The sequence below is a fragment of the Hemibagrus wyckioides genome, linkage group LG11 (genome assembly GCF_019097595.1).
Source record: "Hemibagrus wyckioides isolate EC202008001 linkage group LG11, SWU_Hwy_1.0, whole genome shotgun sequence".
NCBI classification, from domain to species: Eukaryota; Metazoa; Chordata; class Actinopteri; order Siluriformes; family Bagridae; genus Hemibagrus; species Hemibagrus wyckioides.
The window spans coordinates 4,309,788-4,328,193 of NC_080720.1; the positions used below are offsets into that span (position 1 = coordinate 4,309,788).

The 18,406-nt window shown below is 37.9% G+C and overlaps 1 protein-coding gene across 1 annotated transcript; it reads left to right on the forward strand.

Annotated features, from left to right (window-relative positions):
• Positions 1-671: 671 nt before the first annotated feature.
• LOC131361404 (GTPase IMAP family member 8-like) lies at positions 672-16,139 on the forward strand (the record flags this gene model as incomplete). Its single annotated transcript, XM_058402470.1, has 6 exons — positions 672-901; positions 3,349-3,410; positions 5,734-5,872; positions 12,199-12,272; positions 13,836-14,462; positions 15,037-16,139. Coding segments are annotated over exons 1-6 (2,235 nt in total), but the record flags the coding sequence as incomplete, so codon positions are not given.
• Positions 16,140-18,406: the final 2,267 nt, after the last annotated feature.

Here is an 18,406-nt window from a genome sequence, read left to right on the forward strand (position 1 = left end):
ACACACACACGTTCTACCATCCTTATGACATTATTATTAATGCAGCTAATGCTACACTTAAATCTGACCCTAATCTTAACCTCAGTAACCTAAGGGAAGTTTTACCTCTTCAAATGTTTAACAGAAAATGTAAAAACAAAACCCTATAAGAACCAACCAACCAAACAAACAAATAAAAGCAAAACAAACAAACAAACAAACGGCTTTCCTCATGGGGGATTAGAGAATTGTCCCAACAAATAGTCAGAGTAACAAGCATTTAAAGAAATTAATAAATAGTGGATTATTCAGAAGAATATTAATAATTGATTTGAAATCAGACATTGATTAAGCCTCTGAAATTAATAAATTAATAAAACTCTGACTGCAATTGTTTGAGAATATTACTGGGGTCAATTCCTCGGCAGGGCGCTAACTCAGCCACTGCAGTTAACTCTCAGTGCTGGTCCCAAGCCCGGATTAAATGGGAGGGTTGCGTCAGGAAGGGCATCCTGCGTGAAACCTGTGACAAATTGAAACATGCGGACCAAAGATCTGCTGTGGTGACCCCCAAACGGGAGCAGCCGGAAGAACAACAACTGATTGGGAAAACAGGAAATGTGAAAAGTGCAACAGGAAACACCATTGTAGGAAGACAAGAATTTCAGATGTACATGGGATCTGTGACAAAAATGTGCCAGAAGGGAATTGGAGAAGTGCAGGGCACATCAGTAACTGTTGTGGACACTCCAGCACTCCTTGACACCACACTCTCAAATGAAGAGGTAACAGAAGAAATTGGGAAGTGTGTCTCAATGCTGGTACCAGGACCCCATGCCTTCATCAATGTGCTGAGTGTGGACAGGTTTACTGAGGAAAAGAAGGAAACAGTGAAGAGGATGTTTGGTGCTGAGGCTGCAAAGTACAGTGCATCTGAAAAGTATTCACAGCACTTCACCTTTTCCACATTTTAAGTTACAGCCTTATTCCAAAATGCATTAAATTCATTATTTTCCTCAAAATTCTACAAACAATGCCCCATAATGACAACATGAAAGAAGTTTGTTGTAAAAAACAAACAAAGAAAATCACATGAACATAAGTAGTCACAGCCTTTGCCATGAAACTAAAAATTTAGTTCAGGTGCATCTTGTTTCACAGATCAACATGAAATGTTTCTTCAACTTGACTGGAGTCCACCTGAGGTAAATTCAGATGATTGGACATGATTTGGAAAGACACACACACGTGCGTCTATATAAGGTCCCACAGTTAACAGTGCATGTCAGAGCACAAATCAAGCCATGAAGTCCAAGGAATTGTGAGTAGACCTCCGAGACAGGATTGTCGAGGCACAGATCTGGGGAAGGGTACAGAAAAATCTGTACCCTTTATCATCTGTAGATGAAAAAAGTTTGGAACCACCAGGACTCTTCCTAGAGTGGGCTGCCTGGCCAAACTGAGCGATCAGAGGAGAAAGGCCTTAGATAGGGATGTGAACAAAACCTGATGGTCACTCTGAAAGAGCGCCAGCATTTCTCTGTGGAGAAGAGACCATTCCAGAAGAACAACCATCTCTGCAGCACTCCACCAATCAGGTCTGTATGGTACAGTGGCCAGACGGAAGCCACTCCTCAGTAAAAGGCACGACAGCCCATCTGGAGTTTGCCAAAAGGCACCTGAAGGACTCTCAGACCATAAGAAACAAAATTCTCTAGTCTGATAAAACAAAGATCGAACTCTTTGGCCTGAATGGCAAGCGTCATGTCTGGAGAAAACCAAACACTGCTCATCACCTAGCCAATACCATCCCTACAGTGAAGTATGCGGGGGCAGTTTTTCAGTGGCAGGAACTGGGAGACTAATCAGGATAGAGGGGAAGATAAATGCAGCAGAGACATTCTTGATGAAAACCTGCTCCAGAGTGCTCTGGACCTCAGACTGGGGTGATGGTTCATCTTCCAACAGGACTACAACTTTCAGCACACAGCCAAGATAACAAAGGAGTGGCTATGGGACAATGTCATTGAGTGACCCAGCCAGAGCCCAGACTTAAACCCAATTGAAGATCTCTGGAGAGATCTGAAAATGGCTGTGCACAGACACTCCCCATCCAGCCTGATGGAGCTTGAAAGGTTCTGCAAAGAAGAACTGGAGAAACTGCCCAAAAATAGGTGTGCCAAGCTTGTAGCATCACACTAAAAAAAAACTTGAGGCTGTAATTGGTGCCAAGGGTGCTTCAACAAAGTGTTGAGCAAAGGCTATGAATACTTATGTACATGTGATTTGTCTTTCATTTTATTATGGGGTATTTGAGAAAAAATAATTTAATCCATTTTGGAATAAGTCTGTACCATAACAAAATGTGGAAAACATGAAGCACTGAATACTTTCTGGATGTACTGTACAGTATTTTGCTATTTACTAGAGGAAATGAACTGAAAAATAAAACACTTGAAGCTTATGTCAAAACAGTAATCCTGCACATTTGCACAGTCTAATTAGGGACTATAGTGAAAGTTCACTTGTTTAATAACAAATATATAATAGATACCACTCAAGTTTCTGACCTGAGCCTCTCCAAATGATTGAAGAAATTCTAAAGCTCAACAGGGACAAATACTTTACTAATGAGATGTTTGTTATGATGGAGCTGTCTATACAACAGAAACAAAGAGAGATTATATAAGAGCTTTAAAAAAGGCTCTGAAGGTCAGATATGAAGAACTGGAACAGATGAACTCTTTCATTGGAGCCATATCATAGCTAACCCTGTGAGAAAAGAATTTTACTGTTATGTATACTGCATGTGACAAAAAAAATGCTTCTTCCTCATGTTGCAGGGAAAACAATAAATTCTGTAGGACAAGTTAGCTTTCCAGGAAGGTTAAGGAAAGTGTGTAAGATAAAACAACAGTAGACATAATGAATAAGTACATAAAAAAAAAAAGTAGACATACCTACTAAACTAAAAAAAATTTTAGTAACTGTGCAAAAAAAATATCAACAAACTAACAGTACAACTGAGGTGTAGGTAAAAAAAAACAATGTAATACAAGTGGATATATATTGGTATAAATCCATCCACCATCCAGGTTGTTCCCTTTAGCATGGTTACTGAGGTTGGCCAGAAAGCCAGCTCAAGGAAGAGTATGCGTCAGTCATTCTGTGGGTCCACTGCTCTGCATACTTTTTTGGTGTTTTTTGTTCCTCTGACTCCACCAGGCCAAAGAATGGATGCCAGGTGAGGATGCCATCCGCACAACCAGTAAAAGTGAGAGTTCTCTGTGGACTTGTACCATGTGCAGCTGTAGGTGTGTATAACTCCAAGGTAAATAGTTCTTTCATCTCTCCTTTTCCCTGTGTCAGGAGTTGGTGCCTTCACTGGTGCAGAATCCAGACCCAAATGCAGGGATATGATGAAAAAATGGGTATTTTATTAATAAATAACAAAAACAGAGACATGGAAACACTGGGGGTAAACTAGGCAACTCAGTACAAAATAACAAACCCAAACAGCAGAAACCACAGCTAAACCACATAACAACAAATGACAAAGACTCAGCAAAACACAAGCGCAAGACAGCAGGAATAAATAGGGAAAGTAATCACTGAAACATAAGGAACAGGTGTGCAGAGGGGGGGGGGACAGGAAGAATTGGGTGGGGCAAGCACACATGCAAACACAACATAAACAAAAGCACATGGGAACATCAAGGAACCCTGCCACACCGCCCTCTGGTGCTCTGGCAAGGAAAATGTCCAGCAGTCCATGACACCCTGTTAGTGTCCGCAGCATTTGCAAGCTGGTCTAGTTCTTTGCACTGGGTTTCCTTGAGGGTGGACAAGCATACTGTGGGAATGACTGATGCCAACAAGTTGTCTGAGCTTCCAGAACAGTTCATTTTTGAATTTGCAGCTCTGGTCATGATGTAACTTGGTTGGGTGCCCAAAGCATGGGATGTAGTCCTGGCACAAGTACTCTGCTGCACTCCATCCTGACTTGTTTTTAGTGCAGTAGGCCTGAGCAAACCTGGTGAAATAGTCCATAACCACCAGGATATATTCATATCCTCCTCAACTCAGCTCCAAGTGCAAGCAGTCTATACACACCAGCTCTATAGGAGAGTGTGTTGTGATATCTCTTGTCCTTTGGTAGAGTAGTCCCCCTTCCAAATAAGGTTTTTTCCACTAGTACAAGAGCTTCCTGCTAGTCCCTCTCATGCTTCTTCTTATTTCCTCTGTTTGCATGACCCCATTGACTTTCCATTCTCTTACTTGCATAATGACTGGGTTCCTTTTTGGACTGTAATCAGTTCTTATAGTCCAATTGTCAGCAGCAAAGTAGTAAGCGGCTGTAGTTCCTTTCCCATTGTGGACATCAGTGGTGGCCAGTCAATAGGGGGCACTGGGGTACCGCCCCCCTAAAGTTAGACAGAGAAGACTGCTTCTTTAACAGTTTAAAAATGATTTTATATATTTTAACAACGAAATAAAATAATTTAGCCTTACTATTCCAGTTAGTCATATTATAATTTATTTAAAAAAGCCACAGCTTGCATTAAAACATTGAGAAGCTCCTCGAACGGCACTGTCTGTGGTGGCAGATCAAGGGAGGAATGCCCCTTCTCACCTACTTGAGAGCCTGACGCAGACAACAAAATATCCTCTTCTGGGTCGGGAGAGATCGCAGCGCAAGTTCCCGAAACCGAAGAGGGGATATTGGTGTCAGGGGAGAGGACAAAAGAAAGGGAAGGACCACCAACTCATTCTGCAAACCCCATGATCTAAGGTGCCACACCACCTCAGTGGACATGGGACCCTAGCCACCAGGCGCAGACACTTGGCTGGAAAATACAGCCAAGCAGGATCATAGCTTATGGAGAGGAAGCCTCTCGCAATGCACACAGGGGATGCTCTTCTTCCAAAAAAACAACACAAAGAGCATGTGTGTCGTCCTCCATTATAAAATGGAGGCACAGATGCACACACCTCTTAAAATTCTTGCTCGCCTTAATATCTCTTAGTTTTTCCTAGTCTTTTAAATATTTTCTTTTTCCCTAGTCTAGACAGACAGGACAAACAACCGACACACATACACAGAGTGCTTCCTGAAGACAAAGAAGCTGGAGTAATGTGATGTAGATGCCCTTATATGGACTTATTGGCATGTATTCCCTTCATCAGGTGACCTATCTGAGCCTTTAAACTGGTGTGTGTGTACACAGAGTTTCAGACACAACTTCATCAGTGAAGCCTTCCCATAGCATCCATCATGACGAAGCATTGATTTCCCTTAAAAAGGGAACATGTTCTGCACAGTCGGCACATTATATTTTCAGTCTAAATCAGCTTGTTTTACTGCAAAAAGTACCTTCTGTTACTACCTCATAATGCACACACTGCAAGGGGGTGAGATGGATGGCAGAGTGATGCAGGGAATTTTGGCAGTGCTTAGTCCAAGTCAGGAACTGGGACAAGTCCACTGAGTTGGTGCTGCAGAAAGTGCACAGAAAATGACTGATTTCCTGATTTGCCTTTCCACTTGGCCACTGGATTCTGAATGGTAGCCTGAGCTTCTTCTTGAAGCTTGCCCACACCCTTGATATCCTCTGGAAGCCCAAAATACTAAAACTCATGATTGATTAAATAGCAGTTCAGCTATGGCAAAAGCAGAGGGGAGTTTAGGAAGAGAGATAAGATTTTGAAAAACAGTTTATAACTATCAAGATAGAGACTGTGTTGCTGTCTTAGGAACTGAAGAAATTGGTGAGGAAATCAACAGAACATGGGCCCACGGGTGTTGTGGTGTGGGCAGCAGCACCAGTTTGCCTGCAGACAGCATTCTGGAGAGTTTAGCTGTGGAGCAGGTGGTACAGGAGGTTACAGCAATGTAAAGTTTAGTGAAAAAGCAGGGCCAGCAGTAGCTTGTTTGTAGCACATGGTATGTGCATTGGATGCCTGGGTAGCCAGTGGCTACTGAGGTGTGTGTCCAAGAGATGAGCTTGGTTCTCAAATGGGGGTATGAAGCTTTTGGAAGCATGACAGGCAAAGGACACTTGTCTTCAAGTTGTGCGAGGTATGGCTTGGTCTAAGTGCCAGTGAATTGCCCCACTAAACACAAGAGGGAAGACGAGTTCTTCCTGGCATGACAGGGCACTGGCCTTAGAGTCTCGATGGTAGTAGAACTTAATCAGGTAAAAAATGATGACCAGCAGGCTTGTCTAGAGTTTATGTGATGTATCTAAGATATTCAAGGTTCTTGTGATCAATGTGTATAACAAACAGGATGCTCTGCCACTTCTAGCCAGTGATGCTATTCCTTCAGTGCCATTTTCCACTCCCAAAAGCTCCTGGTTGATGACACTGTAGTTGTGGTTGTCCTATGACAATATCTGGGAGAAAAAGATGATTGGGTGTAGCTTAGATTTGTACATGAATCGTTGGGAGAGGATGGCCCCCACCTCAATCAGAAACATCTACCTGAATTATAGATGGCCTTGCTGGGTCTGGTTGCTTTAGAATGGGGGAGAAATGGAAGCATCTTTGAGCTGTGTCATGGCTTGCTCAGCAGTGACATTCCAGGCTAAGTGCTTGAGGCTGCCCTGCGATAGTGACGTGAGAGTGATGGAGCTAGATCCCCAAATAAATTGTCAGTAAAAGTGGGAAAACCCCTTCAGAAATGCTGCAACTGCATGACAGTTTTGCGGATGGCCATTCTACTACAGCTGCAACCTTTGCTTTGTCCATGGATACTCCATCTTGGCTAACAATGACCTAGGAAAGGGATGGTATATTGATGGAATTTGCACTTATTTCAATTCACATGCAGCCTTTGGGGTACAAGATGGCTGTGGTGAACGCATGTTTTTGTTGGAAGAATGTCAGAATGTCATCAATACATGACAGCACAAAAATTCCCAGCATGTTGTTGTTCAAGCACTGGAACACCAAGTGGGTGCTAGAGAACCCAAAAAGAATGATGTAGTAATTATTCTGACCACTAGAAGTGCTGAAGGCGGTCTTACACTCATCACCCAAATGAATACACACCAGGTTATTAGTACTGGATAGATTAAGCTTGTTGAAGAACTGGGCAGGATAGTGTTGCTGTAGCAATGAGTCAATAGATTCCATATGCAGAAGTTTAATGAGACTAATCTGAGTGGACACAATATAAAAACACTAGGCAAAACAGAGTCAAGAAAATGGGCAAAGTCAGTTGAAACCGTAACAATCAGTTTGCAATGCGAGGAAATCCAAATCACAAAGACAAAGGGCAAAAACAAAAAACAAAACATGATCATACAATAGAGACAAACAGGCAAAGAAAATACGAGGCTTGTTATGCAGGCTAAAACACTGACAAAATTTCACGTTGTGTAAACACATTAACTAAGCCAATGTAGTGGTACCCCTGATGCGTGAGCTGTTAGTGTTAGTATCCTGGTGATGTTTTCCTGGAAGTTAAGCAAACAGAATTGCTGCTGATGCTGTTAAAGTTGCAGTATTGCTGCAGAGGTTAGGGGTTTATCACATTGCATTGATTCAGGCTCCTATTATGGATGCAAGATCATACAATGTGCCCTTATTCTGCAAGAAAATAAACCTGTTGATCCTGGGGAGGTGAAAAGCCTGATGTAACATTGGTGGAGTGCTTCCTGACCATATTTTAGGAACGTTATATATTTTGGGACAAGTGGCAGAATCGGCCACAGGGGAACGTGTCACCAAGGAGCATCTCAATAGTCATACGGTTGGTGCAGGGGCATCCACTAGCCTTGGCCTAATTATGGAAATCTTCTGAATGTCTTGGTACTCTGGGATAATCTTGCTATTGCAAGAATTAAATTATACAATGTAACTTACTATTATTTTATATTTACTTATATTGATTATATTGTATTTTAGAAAAGACTTTAATACTATAAAGTTGGTGAATATTAAAGATTTTTAAATGCTTGTTATTACTGATATTTTTTTATTATGAATTAAATGTTTAGTGAATTAATTAACATGTTAATACAGTATGCATTACATTTTGCTGGGTCTATTGCCTACATAGGAGTTTAGAATATGCTAATGACTCAGAAGATTTTTTCCTGTTATTAAAATGTAAAATATAAAATTCTTTTGATGCTATGAACAAGTACACTACAAATATATAAAGTTGAAAACATGCAACTGAGGAAACTATTTGCCTAAAAGATATGTGACCCATAATAGCAACCATATCATTTAAAATGGTCTTGAAAAAAGGTAAGCCATGCCTCTGAGAATTTAATATAATAGTCAACATATTTGGGATTTTAGAAACGTATCATGTGCTGCCGGGTTTATTTAATTCTTACCAAGAAAACTTACATATGTTTGAAATACAATATATTGTCACTAATATTTAACTGCAAATTGTCAACAATATAACTGTCCCAATATATCTAAACTGACTCTAGGCAGCCTGTAGCTTACAGTTACCATAAACAGAGTAATAAAGAAATATACCACTGCTATCGACTTTATATTATAGTACACCTTTGTCATAATTACACTCTGAGATTGTCTTGAGATAGACTTGAGTCAGAAGTGTGGGTGAGATAGGCAGGTCACTTTCTGCTTTCACTTTTGAGCTTGTGTGTTTGATAGGAAATGGCATCGAAAAAAGGTAAGGCTCCAACTTGTCTTTATTTAAACCAAATTATGTGACATTGGTTAAATTTCCCATTCGCATTCTAGATAAATGTGACAGTTTTGCAGAGCAATGTTGTGATAAATGAAAGGTGTGTGAGATTTCCTAAATGAAGGCTATTTATTGAACACAAAGAATTGCATTTTTTTTTTTACAATTCCTTAGAATGTGCCAACTGCTGGTTTAAGAAAATAAAAACTGCTTTTTTCTCGCTAAAATTACATCAGTAGCTTTAAAAAATCTCTAACTAGGCAAATAACAAATGTGAATTGCATGTGTTCTATTTAAAAATTGTTGGATTCACTACACTCGCGTACTCACATATACTTGCATGCCATATGGCCAGTATCACAATCTGAGTTTATTTTCTCAGGAAATAAACAAAACGTTTCAGAATTCTGAAATACTGAAAAACAAAGAAAGTAAATGTTCAGCATCATGAATATTAAATTATTATTCTGCAGTTTTATGCATGTTTAAATGCAGGCAAAACATTTGTGGTATTGACTCTAGCTGCTAGCTGCTAGCTGCCTTGAACAAAGTTTCAGATTTTCATCATATCCAATTCTGTTAGTCTCCTGATTTATTGATTAAACTGAGCCTATGATGAGGAAAAAAGTACTAGCCTTCCAAAATTAAGCATGGTTTCATCTGTTTTGGGGAAAAAAACGACAAGGGCCATATTTTAAAATGTCATGTTGAACCAATTTCCTCGAAAAATTAAAGATCTCCTAAAACAAAAAACAGTAAGAAAGAAAGTCTTTTAAGAGCCTTATGCAATACTGTTAATAAAAATACATGTGTATGAGTATGAGCAGTATGGTTTTTTACCTTTCACCGTATTTAACCAATATAGAGAATTGTAGGTGGACCATCATCAACTGTCACATTTGACAGGTGATAGGTGTTCATGATGATAAATGGCAACATGTTTTGGGTGACACCACATTAGATGAGGTCGAGTGTCTGTGTGGCCAAAGACAGAATCAGTGTGTTTTGCACTTCTTTTTATGGATAATCATCAACTGTTAAGAATAATACATGACATAAAATAGGATATAAGAAACATGAAACTTACTGACCTTAAGTGTATGTGTGATATAAATGATCAGTATTCTTACAAATTTGAATGAATAGTGCATCTATGTTTTTAAAATGTTTATGTCTAATTGTATCTGTGCAGGACAACTGTTGAACAGAACACACTGATAAAACAGATGTTGTGCAACATTATATTAAGAAAGACCTTTGGTCTTAGGAAAGAACGAGTGTCTGTGTGTGCTGGAAACTTGTAAGACCTAACCAATTCTTTGTCTCAAACTCTGATTAATGATTAAATATGATACCTGACAGCATTAAATTAGATTAATAAATATACTGAAATTACAATAACCTAGTATGTGTCATAAAACTTGATGCATTATACATTTAATACACATACTGTACGGATTATATATATCTGATTCATTTACTCTGATCTGTAAACATTAATTTGATTGATAACACATGGCATATGGTGTCTTACGTCTTATTAAGCATCATGAACCTCATGTCTCATGTCAGTTGCTGAAAGTCCACCTATAATTCTCTCCATTGATATACTTGCAATACATCATATAGCTGCTTTTTATTTTACTATTACAGGATGTAGGATATTAAAGCTTATACAATTTAGTTGTTTTTATATATAATTACAAGCTATCAATTGAAATGTCTATTGAAATCTATACAGTGTCTAAAATTACAGATGTTTTTTAGACTGGTTTCTTTTTTGAACCCATAAACAATCAGAAAATCCATCCATTGTCTATACCCGCTTTATTCCTAATTATGGGAGTCTGCTGGAACCTATCCCAGCACACATAGGGCGAAAGGCAGGGGTAAACCCTGGACAGGTCACAATCAGAAAATGAGCTTTGTAAATTTTGAATAGTCCTAAATAGTTAAAATATACTATATAGCCAAAAGCATATGGATACCTAACCTCAGAAGAAAGAACTGTGGAAGAACTCAAGTGTGGATATTTGTGCTGCAAGCTGGTTTTCTCTCGACTGTTATTAATACTAAAATATAATTTACTGATGCAATGAATACAAATATACACTCACTGTGCATTTGAAAAGGAACACCTATACACCTTCACATTCATGTAATTATTTTAATCAGCCAATCGTGTGGTAGCAGTGCAATGCTTAAAATCATGCAGATACAGGAGCTTGGGGTAATGTTCACATCAACCATCAGAATGGGGAAAATGTGATCTCGGCTGTTGATCTGTATCTGTGTTCAATGGGGTTGAGGTCAGGGGTCTGTGCAGGACACTTGAGTTCTTCCACTCAATACTGGAGATCACATTGTGCATAGGATCATTGTCATGCTAGAACAGTGGAACACTGGAGCAGCCTCTAAGTTCCAATGCAAGAAAATTTTAAAGCTGCAGCATACATAAAGGCATCCTATAAAATAGTCTGCTTCCAGCTTTATTTGAAAATTTAATATGTTGTTTAATGTGTTACCAGTTTTATTGATAAGGTAGAGTATTTTTGACAAATATATAGCAAACTATACATTATTTTCATTTTCTGTTTTATGAGCATCCTACATATATAAGATGAAAACAATGAATTTATGATAAATCAAATTAAATAACTAAATCACAAATTAATTCACTAGAGAATTTATATAATAAAGTAGGCCCAAGGGCAAAGGGAAGGACATTTGTTTTCTGGTGTGACTATTACCCATTATAATGTTTATTAAAGTAAAATGCAACTAATTAGCTGGGTTAGACATTAAATTATAATAAAGAGGATGTTCACTCCCGTTTTCCAAAACTATGTAATTTACATCCTGGTAAAAAGTCAGAACTCTGATATGTTGAGTAAGCTGTGATCTTTTGTGATTCTTGCACATATCCAGCATGGCATAGGAAGAGGAGAAAGAGTGAGAGCCCACCTCCTGCAAGTAAGTGAGACTACACCCAGTAAACAAAATAGGAAATCATAATAGAATCAGTTTTTGTACATTTGGGTTGTAATCCCAAATATTATCTCTACAATTAAATAGTCAAAACAAAATATGTATGATAAAGCAAATTAAATAAATAAACCAAAAAATAATTCACTATAGATTTTATCTAATAAAGTAAGTCCCAAGAATTTTTAAAGGGTAAAGATAAAAAACTTGTTTTCTGGTGTGACAGTTACTTAAAATAATGTAGAACTCTGATATATTGAGTAAGCTGTGATCTTTTGTGATTTTTTACATTATCTGATTTCTGCACAGATCCAGCTTGGCACAGGAAGAGGAGAAAGAGTAATTCCCTACCTCCAATAAGTAAGTGACACTACACCCAATTTGAGAACACAGGGCAATTGTGTGGAAGCAAGCAGTGTTTTAAAATTATTTCACAGTGAAAGCAATTTTCCAATAATGAATTCACTTTTTTCATGTAAGTGATACAGCTTGATGAGTACAACCATGCTGAGGCCAGTCTCTGTATCGTGTTCTGTGAGGTTTTGTGTCTGAGCTAGGGGAGAAAAATCGGAAAATTCCCATTGCAACTTGGATACCTCTTCCCCCTGTGATATTGACAGCTGTTCTCCAAGTGAGATCATAGTAGAATCAGATTTTGTACACTCTGGTTGATATCCACCACACACATACTCTTCCACTGCCAGGGAATGCCTCCCTTCATTGTTTGAGGAGGTATATCTGTCATGTGTTCCCCTTGTCTGTGCCCAAAACCTCATATTTGAGTTCCCACACACCATGTGACCCTACATGACCCTCACTACTTTGTAAATTAGAACAAGATTAGGGGATGTGGTAGCTTAGTGGTTAAGGCATTGGACTACTGCCACCAAGCTGCCCCTGAGTAATGCCCTTATCCCTCACTAACTGCTCAGTTGGGGGAAAAAAATTAGATAAAATATAAGTTGCTCTGGATAAGGATGTCTGCCAAATGCTGTAAATGTAAATTAGAATAAATAAGATCTGGGAAGCACTATGTCTGCACATTGTCTTAGTTGCCTTTTATAGAGCCATTGTTGCCTCTCCTGAGCCGGGCTTAAATTCTCTCTCAATAAGTGACCCATGTGTGGAGATCCACTCTAAAGTGCCCTGCCACTGGATTATGCTCCACATAGCTCCACGCTACACTTTAATTTTGTTGTGATTGTTTATTTTAAAAATAAGCTTTTGTATTGTCACTGTGTGGGACTTATTTCAATGCTGACTACAGCTTCTCAAAGGATTTTGGGAGATCCCAAGTAAATGAGTGATACTGCTACACTTATACCCACTTTGAAACTTGGTGAAGCGCACACACATCCCATCCCTTTTTTTCCCTCCTGTTTTAACATGTAAAATGTTTAAAATACACATACACGACTGGACAAAGTGTAAAACACACTATGTAAATGGTATTTAGATTGTTATGCTATAAGAGAGGTTAAACTTAATAAGAAATGAGTGATATAGTAGGATACAATAGGACCATGTGGATTTTATTGTATGTTAGCATGGCTCCATTTCCTGCTAAAGTTATACTGTATATGCTAATGCTTTCATGCTAATTTCCACTGATGTTTGATGTGTTGTCTGTGTTTGTGCTTGGTTTATTCATACTCAGGAAAAAGTTTACTTATGTTCCAGTGTAAATGCGTGTCACTTAGCAACGCTGTGCATTTAGCAATTGCAATTTAAGTAATTTAATCTCACAGAATGATGGGAAAAGGAGTTTATTTAAAGTGTGTAACAATTATAATGATATTATTAACAAGGAGAAAAGGAGAAAAACTGTTAGGTTTATTGTTTTAAAGCGGTTGTTTTAAAGCAGTTGTTGCTTATGATAAATGTAAAAGGAAAGCTTTATTATTTAAAACAATATTAATACGATGACTGCTTAATAAACATACCCAGGGAACTTGGTGAAGCGCAGACATATTTCTCCAATCTCTTTCTTTTCTCCAGTTTTAACAGGGGTAATAATCTGTCAGTCTGCCCTTCTGACTGGGACCTGTAATACTTTCACCAAATATTTTACAATGTTTTTGAGAAATTCTACGTGCATCAGTGAAATCTAATGAAATCCACTGAATATGTTTTATCAGTTTAACAGACAAAGAAATCTAAATATGGTTATTTTCTCATTTTCATTCTATTTCAGTGCCAGAAAGTGATTCCTCATTGCCAGTGTTGAACTTGGTGTTGTGTGGAAGTGATGAAGCACTTAAGATCTCCATATCAGATCTGATATTAAAGAATTTGAAGACCGGAGAAGTCCGTGGTCACAGTCTCCGGCTGGAGGTGATGCCAGCTCTCTACAACACTCAGCTCTCAGACGAGGAAGTGATGCATGCGATTCTACGCTGTTTCTCTTCTGATAATCCTGTCCACGCTTTTCTTTTCATCGTTCCTGTTGGTCCTCTCACAGATGATGTGAAAAGAGAAATAGAGACAATTCAGAAAATCTTTGGTTCAAGGGTCTGTGATCATAGTGTACTTTTTTTTACCAACAAGAATGTTAATGAAGCTGCTACAATTAACTTTATAGAGCAAAGTTCAGAAATGGAAGAACTTCGACGCCTGTGTGGGGACAGATATATGATCTTGGAGGAAAAAGTAAAAAGCAGACAGAAGCAGGTGGCAGAACTGTTAGCGCGAGTAACAAATATGAAGAAGATTTATTCTCTCCAAATGTATATTGAGGCACAGAAAGATGGAGCAAGACAACCACTAGAGGAGGAACTGGCTGAAATGAAGAAGCAACTTAAAGCAAATCCACAGGAAGGATGTGAGTAGTTTAATATCTGTGTAAACATAAATTCTGTAATTTCTGTATTGTACATTATATATATATATATATGCACATAAATATTTATTTGAGTAAGACACTGATTTATACTGAAGTCTTATATGTCATATGCCAAATTTGGCAGATTTATTTGAACGTTGTTTCATTTCACCATGTATTGCATCTGCTATAAATGGTTGAAATGACAATAAAGCTTCTTTGACTTTGACTTGGCCCTGCGATGGACTGGCAACCTGTCCAGGGTGAACCCCTGCCTTTCGCCCTATGTGCGCTGGGTTAGGCTCCAGCAGACCCCCGTGACCCTAATTAGGAATAAGGGGGTATAGACAATGGATGAATGCATGACTTTGACTTGATAAAAAAACAACAACAAACAAACAAAAAAACAAAACAAAAAAAGGGTTTTCCTTATGGGGATTAGATAATTGTCCCCACAAAGTCAAACGTTCCCCAAGCAAACCAATACAAATTGTAGATTTTTCATTAGGGTACTAATATAAATGTTTAAATAAGAAATAAGACATCGAAATAACAAGCCACAATGTTTTTGTAGGTGCAGAGGGTGAAAACTCCAATTGTTTCAGAATATTACTGGTTGGGAAAACCGGAAATGGGAAGAGTGCAACAGGAAACACCATTCTAGGAAGAGAAGAATTTGAGAGTGACATCTGCTTGACATCTATGACAAAAATGTGTCAGAAGGGCATTGGAGAAGTGCAGGGCAGATCAGTAGCTGTTGTGGACACTCCAGGACTCTTTGACACCACACTCTCAAATGAAGAGGTAGCAGAAGAAATTGGGAAGTGTGTCTCAATGCTGGCACCAGGACCCCATGCCTTCATCATTGTGCTGAGTGTGGGAAGGTTTACTGAGGAAGAGAAGAAAACAGTGAATCTGATTAAGAAGATGTTTGGTCCTGAGGCTGCAAAGTACAGTATAGTGCTGTTTACTGGAGGAGATAAACTGAAAAATAAAACACTTGAAGAGTATCTCAAAACTGGTAATAGTCCATATGTGAATAAATTAATCAGAGACTGTGGTGGAAGAGTTCACTTATTTAATAACTGTACAGAAGATACCACTCAAGTTAGTAAGCTTCTGGAAATGATTGAAGAAATGACAAAGTTCAACAGAGACAATTTCTTTACTAATGAGATGTTTAAGAAGGCAGAGATGTCGATACAACAGAAACAAAAGGAGATGCTAAAAGAGATAGAGGATAAGATGCAAGCTGAAAAAGAGGCTCTGAAGGTCAGATATGAAGAAGAACTGGAACAGATGAGAAAGCTATTGGAAGAGGAAAGATGTAAAAAGAAAAACACATTTAAGGAGAGGGAAGAAGCATTGAGGAGAGAATATAAGAAGAAAGAAGAAGAGCAGAGACAGAAATGGTTGAAAGAGAACCAAAGAAGAGAAGAAGAGGACAAACGACAATCTGCAGAAAATAAACGCATGTTGGATGAGATGAGGAAAGAACTAGAAAATCAAAAAGCAAAATTTCTCCAACAGAAAGCTAAAAGAGATAAGGAAAGGGCAGAGAGAGAGAAAACGATTAAAAAATGTTTTGAGCAACAACAAAAGGAAGCAATTACACAAATAAATCTCAAACAGGAAGAAGAGGTCAGAAGGAGAGATGAGGAAGAACAAAAGAGAAGAAAAGAACAGGAAGAAGAGAAAGAAAACTGGAAGAGAAAAATAAAGGAGGCAGAAAATGATAAAAAAGAAACTAAGGAAGAAATCAAAAGGAAATTGAGAGAACGGGAGATGCAATGGAAAAAGCAGATGAAAGAGCGGGATGATGAATTCAAGAGAACTAAAGAGAGACACGCTGAAGAACTCAGAACACAAGAGGAAAATCAGTTGCAAATGAGGAAAGAATTTGAAAAAGAAATAGAACGAGAGAGAAATAAGTGGCAAAAGACAGAAAGGAGGAAAAGGGAGCAAATAGAGAAAGCACATAAAGAAAGCAAAAAGAAAATAATGCAGGAGTATGAGAAACGGGAAAAAATGAGGAAAGAAGAATGGAATAAAAGAATCCATGAGGAAGATGAAAGAAGAGAAGAGGAGAGACAGAGTCTACAGAGACTAAAAGAGGAGATAGAAGCAGAAAGGCAAGAAGAGAGAAAAAGGAGAGAAAAAGAAGGCAAAGTAAGAAAAGAAAAAGAAGACAGAGACCATGAGAAAATGAAAAATTCCTATGAGAGGAAATTGAAAGAAATGCAAACCAATTATCAGGATGAGGCTAGAAGGAGAGCTGAGGAGATTAATGACCTAGAGGAAAAACATAAAAATCACATAAAAGAATTGATTAACCAACATCAACATGAGTATAAACTTCTTGAAAAAGAATTAGATAAGCATAGAAAGCAAAGCAAAGAAAGTAAAGGATGGAGCTGCATTATCACCTAAAAGCTCAATCATACTTTTCTATCATAAATGTTTACATTAACATGGGAACAAAAAAAATCTACATTTTACTTCCTTTTACTTCATTTACATTTTTGTTATCAGTATTAATGCAGAGCTCTTAGTCTGATTATAATGTCTACATTTGAAGCTTATTGCATCCTGATTGCATCCATGCTACACAAATTATACATACAAGTCAGTGTAGATTTTATTTTATTTTAAACATCTGTGTAGCTGCAGCATGTAATGCACAAATGGTTTGAACAACAGCAAAAGGGGTGTGGAGTTTCTAAAATGATGTGGGGCTGTCCACAGTCTGTGCAGCTTTATTCTGTAATTAGAATAAAGAAAAATGGCCGACACTCTGTGATCTTTTTCAAGAAGAAAGAAAGATAGAGACTTTTCATAGATAAGCTGGGCCAAACATTTAGCTTTGGTTCACCACTCCTGACCACCAGAGCAAAGTCATCAGATCTCTTTCTTCTTCTTGCCCTTTACAAGCTGAAACTGTTAGCCAACACTGCTTTGTCTGCAGCTTACAGAACAAGAAATATGACACAAACGGCCTTTGTCGTATTCGAGAGGAGCCTATTTCTCTTGCTGTTATCATAATGATTTCTCTGCATTTGTTCCTGGTCTGAGAATCTGAATGGTTAAAGAACTATAACTTAAGAGGAAAACTGGAGAAATGAGGTACATCAACATGGATGGATTTTTAGCTATACCCTAAAAAAGATAAAAAGATGAACATGAAAATTGATGATGTTGATACTTCAGAAAGAGGAAGGAGGTTGTTTGGTGGGTTGGTTCCTTTTGATGATTGAACAGCCACTGAACACTTTGTGATATGAGGAGGTGGTCTTAGACTGAGAAAACTCTTTTGAATATGGCCACAAGATGAGGTGATGTAATAGATATAAAGAGATGGGGTTTCAGGGATTGGATACAGACAGAGGAAAGGAGGCTTTACTGACTGACATCTTTGTAAGGTGTGGGTGACATCTGAGATTTTGAGTATGTTATACGGATTATGCATGTTTTCTATTAATCATATTTTACATTTAGAAATATTGTAATACTTCAACATATAATTAAAACTCTTTTTATACCTGTTACTCAGACACTGGCACATTACTATGATTATATTAACTATCATATTATTTAATTAATATGTGATAGTAATATGCCACAGAAAGCTTGTAAATTTATTAATGAATATTAATAAATATTTGTTGTAGTAGTACTGAAAGTTATCTACTTTCTGTTTATCTTGATGTTCTACCACATTGTGCTCTTTAAGGGCTTTCCATCTTATAGGAGTTATATAGGAGTGTAACACTCTGTTCAATGTGTCTTATTAGTATATTTTCATTCTATAATATTTTTCCATGAATCTGTATTATACTATTGTTTGATTCCAAGATGCAAATATGTGACAAGTTGATGAGAGAGTCATGTCACTCACAAGCTCAAATAAGGTCAATAAGAAATCTATTAAATGAAATATCAAAAGT